This window comes from Hyla sarda, chromosome 1 (genome assembly GCF_029499605.1).
Source record: "Hyla sarda isolate aHylSar1 chromosome 1, aHylSar1.hap1, whole genome shotgun sequence".
Lineage (NCBI taxonomy): Eukaryota > Metazoa > Chordata > Amphibia > Anura > Hylidae > Hyla > Hyla sarda.
In genome coordinates, this window is record NC_079189.1 from 445,449,068 (window position 1) to 445,466,430 (window position 17,363).

The following is a 17,363-nucleotide window of genomic DNA, read 5'->3' on the forward strand; positions in this document are numbered from 1 at the left end:
ATATGCATCTTTGATGTATAATGTATTTACATATTACATATACTTGCTACATTTTACCATATTATATGCATCCTCCCGTGTGTAGGTGATCAGCTCCTCATTTTCATCAGCTTCCCATTGCATTCTCTCCTTTAGCTCCTTCAAGTGGTTAAAGTCCCATTCTTTTCTAACAACACTTAATTTCTCCTGAAACCGGAAGAATATTGCTGAATATTAACACATGTAGGGCTTTAAAGGCTATGACAGGAGTTAGGAATATATTTTATACAGTATTTTATATTTTTGTAAATATTTTATTTTATATCTTTTTATGTGACAACACTGAAGAAATGCCACAACATAAAGTAGTGAGTGCGCAGACTATACAACAATGTTTAATGTTGTGTCCCCTCAAAATAACCCAAAACACAGATATTAATGTTTAAAAGCCTTGGCAACAAAAGATAGTACTCTCCTAAGTGAAAATTTACAAATTGGGCCCAAAGTGTCAATATTTTCCAGAGCAAACAAAAAGGGCGGCACTCGAGTCCCTTGGTGGTGCACGTGGAATTGAATAGCAATGTAGAAAAGAAATCCCGGCACTCACTATGTCTTCTGCCAAGTGTTATATGTTTATTGAAACACAGTGCAAGTACAAGTTGACGTGTTTCGGCCAAAGCCTTTATCAGACTGAGGGTGGGTTCACACTACGTTTTCTCCCATACGGGAGCGCATACGGCAGGGGGGAGCTAAAAGCTCGCGCTCCCGTATGTCACCGTATGCGCTCCCGTATGTCATTCATTTCAATGAGCCGACCGGTTTGAGGTCCGGTTGTAAAAGCGCATACGGCGCAAAAATGAGCCGACCGGACCGAACGTTTCACTCCGGTCGGCTCATTGAAATGAATGACATACGGGAGTGCATACGGTGACATACGGGAGCGCGAGCTTTTAGCTCCCCCCTGCCGTATGCGCTCCCGTATGGGAGAAAACATAGTGTGAACCCAGCCTGACATGTATTAAACGCGTCAACTTGTACTTGCACTGTGTTTCAATAAACATATAACACTTGGCAGAAGACATAGTGAGTGCCTGGATTTCTTTTCTACATCAATATTTTAAAGCACTGCCTTAAGCCTCTTAGGCACGTAGTTCACTAGAGTTTCACAGGTTGTGACTAACACTAAGCAGTCTCATGATGGGGGGCGTGGCTTAGAGTGGCATGTGAGCAGACGCACGGTTCGGAGCTCTGCTGGGCATCTTTCATTAATCCTTGGCATTTGGCCATATTTTCCTCCCTTATGTCTCCCGCCTCATTGGTGGGACACGTAATTCTAAGGCGCAGAAGGCGCTGGGAAAAAGCGCGGCTGGGCCGCATGGGGAGTAGCGGAGAGGCTGCAGCTCTTTGCGCGTGTCAATGACATGCCGGCGCAGGCTCCTGTGGAAGACTGGAGTGTGGGGGATGATGCCAGGACTGACTGGCGGACGGGGACCCGCCCTCCTCTGCGGCCTGGGGGTACTCTGGAGCAGTATACCGGCCAGTACAAGATGTCTCCACAGGTCAATATGAGGTTAACCCCTTAAGCAAAGGGCTACAACTTGCCAGTTCTGAGGGCCCCTCCACCTCTACTTCAGTCCAGCCTGCTGACCCTAAAGTGCCCACCATTGCTCTCTCCTATGCTGGGGTAGTGTGTGCTTGAGCTGATAAGCTGACAGTTGCAGTTAACCCTCCATGTGCCAGTGTGGTGTCTGCTATACCGGGGGACTCCGTCCACAGATACTGAGCCCCCTTTGAAAGATGTGCTCTTAGTTGTCTCCAAGGGCAACGCTGATATTAAATTGCTGCTGAGCGGGAACCGTGAGGGCATTAACCTTAACCATCATGATATGCAGAATGTTTCTGAGAGAATTGGGAAGTGGAGGAGAGAGTGGGAGATCTGGAGGACCAAAATGCGCCTCTCAAGAGATATGTACCAAGTGATTACCAATCTGACTGCGCTATTTGCTAAATCTAATGATATTGAGAATCGCCTGATGCAAAACAATGTGCGCCTAGTGGGTGTCCCTGAGAAAATGGAGGGTCGCAACCCTGGGGAGTATTTAGAAAATTGGCTCTTACTACATTTGGAAAATAAACTTTGACACCTTTCTTTGCTGTTGAGCGGGCGCACAGAGTGCCGACTCGCCCTGCACCTCCTGGAGCTCCTCCCAGGGCTGTTCTTATTCGTAGTCTGCATTTTAAAGATACAGATATTATTCTCCGCAAGGCCAGACATATAGATCAGCTCAAAATCAATGGCAGCCGCATCAAAGTCTTTCTGGACTTTTCTGGAGTGGTCCAGAAGAAAAGAGCAAACTATATGGATGGCAAATGCTGTTTATGTGCTCTGATGAGATATATTCTATGCTTTAGTCTGCCAAACTGCACTTAGTCGCGTTGGGGACTACTCATAAGTTCAATAACTCTACTGCGGCTTGGTAAAACGCCAATGAGACACAACTGAGGCGTGCTCATCCCTGAGTGGACTATCCGCAAAGATGCAAGCTTTGCCAGTTTGTGTTAGACAACCTGGAGTCCTGTTGCACTCCTCGGAACGTCGTCCTGACCGCAGCAGGACTTTATTGTAAGTATTTCTCTCTGTGTGGGGGATGAGTGAGATTGTTGCTATTTTATATTGTTATATATATATATTTTTGGTATCTCTTTGTACTAGAGTTTTGTACTTTGAATGTAACATCCACATGACACTGTGGATGGAAAATGGCCAATTAGGCCGAATTTAGACATTTCCACTTAGAAGTGTGCTCACTTTTGCTGCCAAGGATAAGACATTAATGGCTGTGTGTTGAATTATTTTGACAATCAATACTTTACATTGTAAATTTGAGTGTCATCAAATAAAAATATTTACAAAAATGTTAGGATTGTATTCACTTATGTGACATGGTATATATATATATGGGCACATACACAGTATATGAAACCATAATTTGACTTATCCAACCAAAAATTAACAAACTCAATACATTTACCTCAAGGACTTGAGGTTCATCTCCTACACTGTGAGCATGGTATAGTTCTAAGTAGTGCAGAGCATACTTCTCTATGGGAGTCAGCTAGAAAAAAACAGAGACTTTCATAAATAAAGGTTATGAAATTGTTTACAGTATAAAACCATTGTGTATGTTAAACCAAACTTTCAACAGATAGGAATACGAATAGACATTTTAAAGGAAAACTGTCAGCTTTCTCCCCCCGCACTAACCAGCAGTACTGGCTGGTAGTGCGGGGGACGCTGATCATTTTGATGCTTAACGTGCCCAGATCCGCCGTGCAGTTCAGCCATAATCTTCTATTTTCCAGATATGCTAATGAGGTGCTAACTGGCACTCTGACGTCAGTGCCACCGGCCGGTGCCAGTTACCACCTCATTAGCATATCCGGAAAATAGAAGATTACGGCCAAACGGCGCGGCGGATGTGGGCACAGTAAGCGTCAAACTGATCAGCCTCCCCCACACTACCAGCCAGTACCGCTGGTTAGTGAGGAGGGGAGGAAGCCGACAGTTTTCCTTTAATAATGTTGCTATGATTCTAAAGAACCTGAGTAATTCCACTGCCTTTAGGGAAAAAAATGGAAAACTTGGAAAGATACACTTGTGAATTAACTAATATTTTTTGAGTTTTTACAGGTTTCTTTGTTTACGAACCAAATTATAAAAGAAAAAAATATTTTAATTAAAACATCCCCAACATTTAGTACAGAAGTAATATGTAAATGGCCACATCCCAAATGTAACAATTATAAAAGTTTCATACATGTAATTAACAATAAACATTGCCTACATGACAAGCTTTACCGCTTAAAGGGGTACTCCGGTGAAAACCTTTTTTCTTTTAAATCAACTGGTGCCAAAAAGTTAAACAGATTTGTAAATTACTTCTATTAAAAAAAATCTTAATCCTTCCTGTACTTATTAGCTGCTGAATACTACAGAGGAAATTCTTTTCTTTTTGGAATTCTCTCTGATGACATCACGAGCACAGTGCTCTTTGCTGACATCATTATAATAACTCTTTATTTATTGTTGTCCTTAGTGGGATTTGAACCCAAGGCCCCAGCACTGCAAGGCAGCAGTGCTAACCACTGAGCCACCATGCTGCCCTTAGCATACATCTGCTATGCACGGTTGCTAAAATGGACAGAGATGTCAGCAGAGAGCACTGTGCTCGTGATGTCATCAGTGTTCCAAAAAGAAAGGAATTTCCTCTGTAGCATTCAGCAGCTAATAAGTACTGGAAGGATTAAGATTTTTTAATAGAAGTAATTTACAAATATGTTTAACTTTCTGGCACCAGTTGATTTAAAGGAAAAAAGGTTTTCACCGGAGTACCCCTTTAATCTGATCACAAGCAAAGTTACACTTACTTGCTGCATAAGGTCAGATAACTCTTTCAGCTGGGAAGGTTCATGATACTCAATACATTCAGAATCAATAGTAGGGAAGACCCCAGCATTTGGCTTTGGACCTTCTTGCTCAGTACACTCTGTTACCTCTTCTTCCTGTCCAAACTCAATCTTTCCCAGTGCCTATTAAAACATATACATTGATAAAAGAAAGTGCATGATAAAGCAGAAAAGCCCCATGTAACCACCCCTGGTTTAGACCAAATATTCCAGAGTCAGATCTTCAATTTTCTGAACACAGTATTAAATGCTGGTCCCTTTTGTTGATGGATTCACCCCTCTAGAAGACTTTATTATAATTATTTTGATAAAGGATATCAAAGAGAAATTGTTACGACAACTAAAATGCTTACTTGCACTTTGTTGTCATATACAGACAAACTGAAAACCAGGAACAAGAGAATAGAAGTTGTAAGAATAATGTACTTTATGCATTGATAGATTTGTTGCTGTACAAGAATACAAACTTTCTCTATACTGTATAAGGATGTTCTTACCTCTACAAATGGCTTTGCCACCTTTGGGGTGATTATGTCAGAAGGAGATGGCTCCTGGGATAACAACACAAACTCTTCAGCTTTCACTCTAAACCCAGTGTCATCCAGTGGAGAGCACACTTCAAAAAGTTCCTGGATTGTTTGCTAAGGAAACAAAAGCTTAATTAATTTACATTGTGGAATAAGAAAAACATAGAAGAGGAAGACAAAAAAGGCAATATGTACTGTACCTGAGTTAAGAATGCCAAAGAATAGTCACTACCCTGAGCTGCCACTTCTCTAATAAGATCTTTTGTGCCATTCCTCAACAACTTCTCCTCTATAGAATTGGCACTGACCAGCCTGGGGAGAGCACATAACACATAAGTCTTAAAAGAATTTGGTAAGCTAAAAGATATATCTTGTACATACAAACATATCCATAGCCTCCTTTTGTCAAGACCCTGACTGTCAGGAGAAAAGCGTCATGTTCTCACAACCCAAAATATTTACTATTCAATTCACACAAAACCCTGTGAATAGATGGCTGACAATTCCCACCAAGAAAAAGATGGTAGCTTGAGATAAATGGAGATTTTAGGAACAAGCCAATAAACATTTTTTAAAGCACACACTGTACCTATAAACGTGGATGTCCTTTGCTCTGCCAATGAGATCACACCATGACTGCGTTTTCCCATCCATAACAGGATTTAGATCACTGTCATAAAATATCACTGTGTCCGCTTCTACATGGTATACTCCCAAAGAGTGGATGTGGGTGGATAAGACCATGCAAAAAATCCGAGGGTCTCTATTGAAACTTTTCATTAAATCCTACCAGAGAATAACAGATAATAAAGACACTACTACTGAGAGCTGTAGAATGCATTTTGACAGTGATGTTATGTATGTTCAGTAAACACAAAGCCTGTGGAAACAGTATCCAGAGGCACGGTCAGAACAATTTATTTATCCTCAATTAATGCCAGGGAATGTGTGGAGAACAATAACCCTGGAGTAAGGATGAGGAAAAACACAGCATCTTACAATATGATGAAGCAGGAGCATTAAGTAGAGAATACAGACACAAACCTGGCATTGTTCATAATTGGCATTTTCATCAATCCTCAAGAAGGTGAAAGAATTAAAGTCCAAGAATGTTTCAAGTATGTCAAGCATGAGTAACATTTGGGAGAAAATCAGAACGCGTCGTCCCTCAGACTTTAGTTTACGAAGAAGGATGGATAAAGCCTCTAGCTTTCCTATATATGAACACAGAACATTAATAATATAATGATTTAGAGAATTCCATTTCCTGACAAAACTGCAAATGCAGGAACACACAATTGCATCCAGCCTAGGAGATCCAGGTGACCTTCCAAGCTGACCTTCACCAATCTACAACTTTCAGGAACAAAGAGAGATCAGTGCTAGATGTGATTGGCTCACAGAGAGCCGCCTTGACTGGAGAGAGAATTCTAAACAGAGATTCTGAGTGCGGGCAGTACCGACTTAATCAGTCGGTGCTAGGACCACGTAGACACTGCCGTCCCCATAGATAGCAATGTCTGCGGAGCTAAGTTAAAGGGGTACTTTTTTTTTATATCAGCTGGTGCCAGAAAGTTAAAACAGATTTGTAAATTACTTCTATTAAAAAATCTTAATCCTTCCAGTACTTATTAGCTGCTGAATACTACAGCGGAAATTCTTTTCTTTTTGATACACAGAGCTGTCTGCTGACATCATGAGCACAGTGCTCTCTGCTGACATCTTTGTCCATTTTAGGAACTGTCCACAGCAGCATATGCTTTCTATGGGAATTTTCTCCTACTCTGGACAGAGATGTCAGCAGAGAGCTCTGTGTTAAAAAAAAAAAAAAAAACATTTCCTCTGTAGTATTCAGCAGCTAATAAGTACTGGAAGGATTAAGATTTTTTTAATTGAAGTAATTTACAAATCTGTTTAACTTTCCGGCACCAGTTGATTTAAAGGTGTACTCCGGTGAAAACCTTTTTTCTTTTAAATCAACTGGTGGCAGAAAGTTAAACATATTTGTAAATTACTTCTATTAAAAAATCTTAATCCTTCCAGTACTTATTAGCTGCTGAATGCTATAGAGGAAATTCCTTTCTTTTTGGAACACTGATGACATCACGAGCAAAGTGCTCTCTGCTGACATCTCTGTCCAGTTTAGCAACCATGCATAGCAGATGTATACTAAGGGCAGCATGGTGGCTCAGTGGTTAGCACTGCTGCCTTGCAGTGCTGGGGACTTGGGTTCAAATCCCACTAAGGACAACAATAAATAAAGTGTTATTATTATTATAATAACGTCAGCAGAGAGAACTGTGCTCGTGATGTCATCAGCGAGCATTCCAAAAAGAAAAGAATTTCCTCCTGTAGTATTCAGCAGCTAATAAGTACAGGAAGGATTAAGATTTTTTAATAGAAGTAATTTACAAATATGTTTAACTTTCTGCCACCAGTTGATTTAAAAGAAAAAAGGTTTTCACGGGAGTACCACTTTAAAAGTTCTGGTGGAATTTTTCGAGGGGATTTTCTGGGCAGATTCTGCTGCCTGCTCTGAAATTCTGTAGTGTGAACCCAGCCTAACAGTTTGTATAGGTTTCCCTGAAATCTTCCCTACACAAACAGTAAGCAGAGATCTTGAAAATTGTGTAACCTTTCATTAAATAAGAATACATTACAGACATAAAAAATCTTGAATACAGAATATAGCAGTGCTACACAGAAACCAGGAAACACCAGCAGTATACTGTATAAGTCTTCAAGTGAAACTACTTACAAATGCTATGCTATGTATTTCACAAGTCTAAATTATGTATGCTTACATTCAGTCGCTTGGAAAACAACTTTCCAGCTACTAAACAAAGCAGTTGTTGTATCCTCAATTAATGCCAGGGAAAGTATGGACAACAATAACCCTGGAGTAAGGATGAGGATTGACAAGAGCATAAAAAATAAAAGATAGAAATCCTCCTTAATGGTCTATTCACACGTACAGTATCCTGCACAGATTTGATGCGCAGGATTTTCTGCTGCAGATTTCAATGTAAACTGAATAACTGAACACAGCTTGAAATCCTGCGCATAAAATCTGCACAGAATACTCTACGTGTGAATACATCCTAAAGGAGCAAAGAGGTTGAAGTCTTCATCTCTTACAAGAGCTGTTTCAGATCATGCATACACATCTAATAATCATTTTTTGAATAACAGGCTCGCTATCGAAATGGCATTCTATGTGGGTCTCTCTCGATGTATTCTTTTGATACTGTGTATGCTAGAGGTAACCTATAGGAAATCACAATCTCTATACAAGGAACAGTGCTCGGCACTGCATGACTGGTAGGTAACTTCCCTGTACTTTATAATCCACTCTTACAACAGCTAAATCCCCCCTGGTTACAAAGGTGCTCAATTCAGGAAACAGTCCAAACATGTGTGCAACAGTAGATGAATGGAACTCAAAGAGCTTTATTCAACAAAAGCACGTGAGCACACAAAATAGCTATCACTGTTACTGTAGACGGAGCCCATGCTCTCCCTGTGATTTGTATGCACACATGCACTTTTGTTGAATAAAGCTCTTCGTTTAACCTGCTGAGACTGGAGAGTGCCAATCATCTACTATAACCTTTAGGAAAGCTGAAAACTGGCTGGTTGAGAAAACTGATTGTTGTTAATCTGCTGCTGGCCTCAAGACCACCGGGACTGACACATGGCGAGAAGTACAGGACTTTATGGCCAAAAGAAGAGAGGGGAACTGCAAGGATCACCCTGGGGGTTATGGTGGGGTACCTGTACTCCAGGTTTTTTTATGCTGTGTCAACTCCTAGTGGCTAGAGCCTATACCCATGGTGCTGTGTCATCCAATGCAATCCATTGGAAAGTCTGTTTTATTTAATACTGCCATAGAGCAATAGAATTTGCAAAACGAAAAACATAACAGAGGTGCACAAAGAATAAACATTCTAATTTAATTTACCTGAATCGCATTGAATTAGCCGCAAGTCAGGATTTTGCACATACTGAGGTGCTGTTTGCTCCCTCAATTCCTGCATGTATGGAGCTGCATATTGCCTTAGTCTAAGACTAAGTATCTTCATGTCGTGTGTATACAAAGGAGGTGGATGCGGAACCGTAAGAAAAGGTGGAGGAACAATAACAGGGGGAACCACACACAGTGTTCTGAAAGAAGAAACAAAACACAACTGATCATCCATTGAAGTTGAAAACAGACATTTTTGGGCACATAGAAGAAACCCTAAATAGTAACACTAAATTTAACAATACAAAATGAGAAGACAGCAACAATCTATATTTTAACCATGCTTACGCTACCCCTAGACCCACAAAACTTATAAAGCAGACATTTTATAGGACACCATCAGATACATAATGCACCTTTTTACCTGGCTTGGTAATTGAAGATCTCCGACACACCATTCAGGTCTTATGTTTGTTTTATTTAAACATTTTGCATAAGTAACAAAAAGCTTCCTAATACCAATTAATGAAGCAATACACAGCACACCTAGCACAGTATAAAAACATAGACATTGCTTACCTTTTAACTAAAGGTTCTAGGGCTATTTTCTTTTGTTCTGGACTCAAAATCAAGTGTCTCAGTGGATCAATAGAACTCTCACTGGACTGAGAGGATATTGAACAGTTCACAGCGCCAGTCCAGCTCCACTGTGTATCCAGATTGGAAGGGTACATGTCAGCAGACCTCAAAGTGAAAAGTGACAGAAAATCTGACCCATAGACAGGAGCTCTGCCACAACGGCGCTCATTGCAGATGAAAATGCGGTCCAGGCGCTCTTTTAACAAATGATGCTTGTCTTCAGAGGAGTCCTTAGTTAGAAAGAAATCACATTTATTAGATTCCTTCTGGTATAACAGTTTTCATATTTGTTTGAGTATAGGATACATTTCTGTTTTGTTTTATCTAAAATTGTTAATTGAAAAGAAAGATCGGATAACAGTTGCAATATACAAACGATTGAGGAATAGTGATCAAGATGGCAGTTACTGGCACACAAATTCCTACTGTGTGTGATCGCCGATCTCTGAATCATTTTATTCACGGGAAATGGTTATGTGACTGCTATCTGTAGCTAAACAATCAGAAAGCTTTTCCACTCATTGTGTGTCACTTTGAGCTTTGGAAGACATCCGTAACAGCATGCCACAAGTTTACTGTGTTAAGGCTTTTGGATGTGCGTTATGCACATATATGTATACAAATAAGCAAGAAGACGCTATTACAAGCACTACATCAACCAGCCTAACCTTGAGGCAAAGACAGCTACAGAGGATCATCAAAGCGCATCTGTGATCTCACACGCGCTCAAAGCCACGAGGAGACACTTTATCACTGCTACAGCTGACTGCCACAGCAAGCCAAGAGCGAGGACAGCCACCGCGGGTACCGCTGCAATACAGACGCAAGCAAATACGAGGCCGAAGCACCGGAGGTATAGGGTAAGAGGTACATTGTACCAAACTGCTCCCCCCCTTACCTGAAAAATCCAGCCTTGCAACCGCTGGAGCCTCCCAATCTGTGGCCCACTGCGGGACTGTTACATTACGGCCTCCTCGCTCTCTGTGATTCTAACACGGTCCTCTGCTCTCGCCTGCCTTTTGCAACGTCAGTGCAGTCGCAGCACCGCGATCATATCCCCTGCTACATTGTGGATACGTTGTCATTTCATGTTGCTACGGCTGCAACACTGTTAAATTGGTACCTTGATTCTGCGGTCGCAGCACCGCTAGTTCCATATAGTGAACATTTGTGACATCGTCGTTTGAATTGTGTATAACTATACTACGGTCGCAGTACTGATAACAACCACGGAATATAAATTATTTTTCCGAGCTGCGAGCCAACAATTTGGACTAGTGCTTTTTAGTCTACTTGACTCTGCTGACTATCTACCCACTATTATATATATAATCTCTGCTTACCATTTGTTTAGCATCTGTTGAATATTTTATTGTTATTATGGGAAAGTATAAGTGCTAGGGCCCAGCACTTTTCCCCTTATTTAATTCTAATAAATTGTATATTTTATCATTATCCAAGTATCCCTCTCTTTTTTCTCCTTTCTACTATAACTGTTTTTCTTTTCTTTCTTTTTTCCTTCTCTCTGTCATAACAGTTACAATTACACTCACACACACCTGTACTGCACTCACTACCTCTCAAATTGCTAAAACACATCCACACTATATTAACAATACTCTCCCATTAACCATTTATTTAATATATTCATAATTACAAGACATACCATTTCACTACTGAAGACCTGAGAACCAGTCACCTCTACTAACTCTTTAGCATTTTTGTCTCATTGGGATAATAAGGAGATTATACCCAGACATTGGAGTTCTCGGTCGTTTACCAGATTGAGTACATCCCACACCGTTGTTTTTTTTTCTATGTATATATATATATGTATGTTAATGATGAATATAATTAGCACTATTAGTTTATGATTACTTTTGATTGGTATACTGGAGGCAAAAGCGTGACAGGGATGGGAGGGGGAGCAAAGAGGCTCACGTTTGCTTACAGGGCGGATCGGACCATCTTTTACAGCCCTAAGGAAGGATGCAGGCTATATCATTAATCCAGGGATGGAAAACATGATTTGAAGGAAATACAAGCCCAAGCACCATTCAAAAGATCAGTTTGATGTAGGGTGAAGTTTTTTTCATCTGTTTAACAATTATCTTGGTAACATACGTACCTGAGCATTAGGATGCACAACAGGAGCTAACTTGTTTACTGCCTCTGCTGCAGTTTGTGCGGTTTTGGCAGTTACTTGAGCTATGAAAAAAAGTAATATGAGTATAAATGACTACAATCCAAGAGAAAAGTCATCCAGGTGACCTGTCAGCATGTCACTGCCGAAAGAGGATCCAAACAGGTGTGTGGTCACAGCAAAGAACAAAAGAGGTCTGGTATTCAAAAGCAGGCTTCAACTCTTATTTGTATCATAAAGTGAACATATGCAATGTTTCTCAAGCATATAAATAACTACAGGTAGTTAGATCAAGGGTAAATACAGTCATGGCCGTATATGTTGGCACCCCTGAAATTTTTCTAGAAAATGAAATATTTCGAACAGAAAAGGATTGCATTAGGGATGTCCCGATACCATTTTTTTAAGACTGAGTACGAGTACCGATACTTTAATTCTAGTACTCGCCGATACCAAGTATGGGTTCTTTTATTTCAAAGGGAATCTGCCAGCAGGGTGACGCGGTTTCTGGCGATGTTTACCGTGCTGATATGTGGGTTCCTTGTTGTGTACAATGGAGGCGGACAGAACAGGGAATTTGCATTGTCTGTGAGACCGATGTTCACATGGTGAGCAGCGGTAGAAACCGGGTCACCTGCACTATCTACCCATAAATTCAAGTTAGCGCAGGTGACTCTTCTGTAAGATTGCCTTTAATAGTAGGTAATATCCCCTTGCAGACATTAGCAGCAGCCCCTTGTAGACAGCAGCCCTCCCCCTATAGACTGCAGGCCCCCCTTGTAGACAGCAGCTCCCCCCCCCTTGTAGACAGCAGCTCCCCCCCCCCTTGTAGACAGCAGCTCCCCCCCCCTTGTAGACAGCAGCTCCCCCCCCCTTGTAGACAGCAGCTCCCTCCCCCTTGTAGACAGCAGCTCCCCCCTTGTAGACAGAAGCCCCCCCCCCTTGTAGACAGAAGCCCCCCTGTAGACAGAAGCCCCCCCCCTTTAAAAAGTGGGCCCCGTTTAGACAGCAGCAGGGACCCCCTTTAGACAGCAGCAGCAGGGACCCCCTTTAGACAGCAGCAGCAGGGACCCCCTTTAGACAGCAGCAGGGACCCCCTTTAGACAGCAGCAGGGACCCCCTTTAGACAGCAGCAGGGACCCCCTTTAGACAGCAGCAGGGACCCCCTTTAGACAGCAGCAGCAGGACCCCCCCTTTAGACAGCAGCAGCAGGACCCCCCCCCCCTTTAGACAGCAGCAGCAGGACCCCCCCCCTTTAGACAGCAGCAGCAGGACCCCCCCCCCATTAGACAGCAGCAGCAAGACCCCCTTTAGACAGCAGCAGCAAGACCCCCTTTAGACAGCAGCAGCAAGACCCCCTTTAGACAGCAGCAGCAAGACCCCCTTTAGACAGCAGCAGCAAGACCCCCTTTAGACAGCAGCAGCAAGACCCCCTTTAGACAGCAGCAGCAAGACCCCTTAGACAGCAGCAGCAAGACCCCCTTTAGACAGCAGCAGCAAGACCCCCTTTAGACAGCAGCAGCAAGACCCCCTTTAGACCGCAGCAGCAAGACCCCCTTTAGACCGCAGCAGCAGGACCCCCCCTTTAGACAGCAAGCTCCGCTGTAGACATTAGCAGCAGCAAACAGCTCACCTGCGGCTGTCCTCCATCGGGTGCTACCGCTCCACTGCCCCGTTCTCCCGTCCGCATCATGGCGTCCTATGGAGGAGCATGTGACATATACGTCACTCCGCTTCCTCCGTAGCGTTACGTTGGGGCAGGGGAGGAGGCGGAGTGACATGTGTGTCACATGCTCCTCCATGGAACACTATGAAGCGGACGGGAGGACCGGAAAGTGGGGCAGCAGAGTGGCAGCAGGTATCGGACATGGTATCGGGGGACATTAAACGAGTCCCCGATACCATGTTAATGGCTAGTATCGGCACCGATACTAGTATCGGGACATCCCTAGATTGCAGTAACACATGTTTTGCTATACACGTTTAATCCCTTTGTGTGTACTGGAACTAAACCAAAAAAGGGAGGAAAAAAACAAATTGGACATAATGTCACGCCCTTTCAAAATTTTTGAAAGAAATAAGATTGTTTCAAGCATGTGATGCTCCTTTAACCCCTTAAGGACCAGGCCCATTTTGGCTTAAAGGACCAGACCAATTTTATTTTTGCATTTTTGTTTTTCCTCCTCGCCTTCTATAAATCATATCTCTTATATTTTGCGTCACCAATTGTACTTTGTAATGACGTCACTTATTTTACCATAAAATGTACGGCGCAGCCAAACAAATACTATTTATGTGGGAAAATTGAAGAAAATCGCAATTTAGCAAATTTTGTTAGGTTTTATTTTCACGCTGTACACTTTCCGGTAAAAATGACATGTTTTCTTTATTCTGTGGGTCAATACGATTAAAATGATACCCATGATTATATTCTTTTCTATAATTTTACCACTTAAAAAAAAAATCTCAAACCATTTTAACAAAATTAGTATGTTTGAAATTGCCCTATTTTGACCACCTTTAACTTTCTCATTTTTCCGTATATGGGGCGATATGAGGGCTAATTTTTTGCGCCATGATCTGTAGTTTTTATCAGTATCACTTTTGCTTAGGTTTAACTTCTTATAAAAAATTTGGGAATAAAATGTGACAAAAAAGTGGCAATTTTGGACTTTTTATTATTATTATTATTATTTTTTTTTTACGTATACGCCGTTCACCGTACGGGATGATTAACAATATATTTTAATAGGTCAGACTTTTACGCACGCCGTGATATCAAATATGTGTATTCATTTTTTTTTACGCTTTTTGGGGGGTAAACTTTTTATTTTAATTATTATTATTATTTTTTTTTACACTTTTTATGTCCCCATAGGGGACTATACATTGCAATCAGTTGATTTCTAATACTGTGCAGTGCTATGTATAGGATACAGCACTGCTCGCGGGCGATCCGATCATCCGTTCAAAGTACCGCAATGACTCAGATGCATCACGGCATCGGAGGGGTCAATGACGTATAGCAAAACATGTGTATAGCAAAACATGTGTTACTGCAATCCTTTTCTGTGAGAAATACTTTATTTTCTTGAAAAATTTCAGGGGTGGCATTTACAGCCATGACTGCACTTGCTGCAGATTTCATGCACAAAGACCTGCAGGTAATAAGCAAATAATTGTGCATGAAATCTGCACTTTAGGTAGTATATGAGTGCAGATTATACGCATGAAAACTCACTGAAAATACACGCTGTGAGACTACCTGCAGATTTTCATGCGCGATATTCACTGCAAATTAGGAACATGTGAACGTACCCTAAGCCTATAAATATAACAAATGGGAACGTTCATTATTTTTATGACAAGGTCACTAAAGCATAGTTCTATAAATAACTTATTTGAAAGACACCAAATGTAGTTATTGTGAAACATTTAACTCCCCTACTCACTTGCTGAGGATACCGTATTGAGCTGTGAAGCTCCCACTTGGGGCTGATTTCTCATAACATTTGCAGCTGCACCTTGTGGCATAGTTGGAAGGACAACAGATCCTTGAGGACGCAAGTACTGACCGGGGGCTGAAACTATCTGTAGAACATTACCTATAAATGTAAATATAAGAAAACAAGTAAGTGGGGGAAGCACAAAGAAAAACAAACAGAACAACACATGCAGTTTGTATGCATTTTCAAACAACTACAAATACGAGGAATAGGTCTTTTCTTTTAAACCATCCTTAATATGATCCGCACCAAACTGTGGCTTGTTAGACAACATGGAGCTTTGCTTTTAAGAAATGTATTAACTCTAAAACTTCCACAAGAATATCCCGGTAGATAAATTGCATAAAATTATTTGAAGTTTTCAGAATTACCATGTAGCTGTAAAGGCTGGCCGGCAGTAAGCTGGCGTAGCTGGCTCTGGGACAAGGTAAATTTATTTCCTTGGAACTGCAGGGTAACTGGTGTCTCAGGTTGAGCAATTCGTCCTTGGGATGCACCAGCAGCAAGCTGAGCAATTTTTACAACTTCCCCACCTGTTAAGAAAGAAATAAGTAAATAAAAAAAATTAAAATAAAAAAACAACATGCTTATATTATAGAAAATTGTCTTCTGTTTTTTTTTTTTTACTTTTTTTTCTTCTCAGAATGGCACTCTCACTGTCAAAAAGCAATTGGAATGGAGCATAAAATGGAAGTGGTAACGTAGCCTAAAAGCTATGATTCTGTAACAAAAATAAACAAAATGTTTGCATAGACATTCCCTCAATGGGATAGCTTATGTGATCAGTAATATATTTGTAAATTACTTCATTTACCAAAAATGACGCCTACCCTAAAAAATCTGCTCTAAAATCTTGGCCACCTGGTTTCTCCTTTCCCTGCAAACTGCTGTCCACTGCCTGTTGGTAGGGGAAATCTGTTTTTAGTAACAGCAAGACAAAACACAGAAAGAGGGGTGGGACTTAGGTCCTGTTCTGTGCAGGAGAGGGGGACAGAGACTGTGTACCTGCAATCAGTGTAGCCTGTTCAGTGCATTTTCACCAATACTATGTCATGACAAACAGTGGACCCAGTGGCAAAGTACTGAAGGAGGAAGTAATCGTGTACTACTGGCAAGAAGCCCAGCTCCAGCATCCAGAAAGGGAGAGAATGACAAACAGCTACGCCTATAGAGGGGCTATGTCAGTAGCTCAATAAGACCTCGCTCAAATCAACGATGGGAGCACATTTTGGTATCTCCATTCAATGTGCCCATCAAAATAGTGGGAAATGAGCAGAAAACTAAAAATACTGCAGATCATTTTTTTTGTCAGCTCAAATCCTGTAAAACAATGGACACAGAGGGAAAACCTGACTGAACCCATTCAAGGTCAATAGCATTTGTTGCTGTCCATTGTGCAGAAGACAGTTCAACTTGGTTTAATATGGCAGCTCCAGCACTGGTGTGAACAAGGCCTAACAGCAGTGAGAGCACTAAAATCACCTTGCCATCTTATGAAGGATTAACTAACATTGTCTGTGCTCCTACATACTTTCTGGTCAGTCAATGTGTGATTTTTTTCTTTTCATTATTATTATTTTGTTAAATCAGCAAATCTTCAGACTCTTTCTGTGACAGGAAATACATTTCTCTCAGTTATTACATTGTTTCTGTATTAACTGCAACTACTAAATGGATATCAATATGCCTGATCTTTTGTTCTCCCAGGATATACACATACTTCCCTCTTTTCATTAAAGAGCAACAAGCTGGCCATAGACAAAATATATCTGTTGACCCCCCTATACACATGCATGTGCTCTAAAATGGGAGAGGGTAGAAAGCCGTTTCTTCATTGTCCAGCACAAAAAAAAAAAAAAAAAAAAAAAAAAAAAAAAAAAAAGGATCGGGCAGTTGAAAACCAACATGCAGTCACTTTCTCTCCCTTCATCTGAGGAGAGTCAGGAGGCCCCACACACATTAGATAGTAAGGTATAGTATATTTGGGTATTCTTGGTGCAGTAGTAAACAGGATATAAAACTAGTAATATAGTACTAGTTGTACATAGTCAAGTTTAAAGGAAAACTGTCAGCCTGTTCACCCACACTAAACCCAATACACTGGGTTATAGTGTGGGTAAACAGGATTCAACCGAGGG

General features: G+C 41.3%; 1 protein-coding gene and 2 non-coding genes across 9 annotated transcripts in view; all 3 read right to left on the reverse strand.

The window, feature by feature from the left end:
• The window catches only part of LOC130283558 (E1A-binding protein p400-like), a 184,641-nt gene that overhangs the window by 63,154 nt on the left and 104,124 nt on the right, over window positions 1-17,363 (reverse strand). For 5 of the 7 annotated variants that reach the window (XM_056533174.1, XM_056533178.1, XM_056533173.1 and 2 more), the window contains 12 exons: window positions 15,597-15,758; window positions 15,172-15,324; window positions 11,705-11,784; window positions 9,517-9,806; window positions 8,935-9,137; window positions 6,018-6,187; window positions 5,563-5,759; window positions 5,174-5,285; window positions 4,944-5,087; window positions 4,408-4,569; window positions 3,012-3,095; window positions 58-192 (listed from right to left, as the gene is read on the reverse strand). In XM_056533174.1, the coding sequence (XP_056389149.1) occupies window positions 58-192; window positions 3,012-3,095; window positions 4,408-4,569; window positions 4,944-5,087; window positions 5,174-5,285; window positions 5,563-5,759; window positions 6,018-6,187; window positions 8,935-9,137; window positions 9,517-9,806; window positions 11,705-11,784; window positions 15,172-15,324; window positions 15,597-15,758 (1,892 nt within the window). The remainder of the gene's footprint in view (window positions 1-57; window positions 193-3,011; window positions 3,096-4,407; window positions 4,570-4,943; window positions 5,088-5,173; window positions 5,286-5,562; window positions 5,760-6,017; window positions 6,188-8,934; window positions 9,138-9,516; window positions 9,807-11,704; window positions 11,785-15,171; window positions 15,325-15,596; window positions 15,759-17,363) is intronic. The other 2 variants (XM_056533179.1, XM_056533177.1) reach the window with 1 other exon arrangement.
• LOC130345742 (small nucleolar RNA SNORA49) lies at window positions 5,829-5,957 on the reverse strand. Its single transcript, XR_008884294.1, has one exon. It is a non-coding gene; the product is annotated as a small nucleolar RNA SNORA49 (small nucleolar RNA).
• On the reverse strand, window positions 7,765-7,890 carry LOC130345753 (small nucleolar RNA SNORA49). The gene has a single exon (XR_008884295.1). It is a non-coding gene; the product is annotated as a small nucleolar RNA SNORA49 (small nucleolar RNA).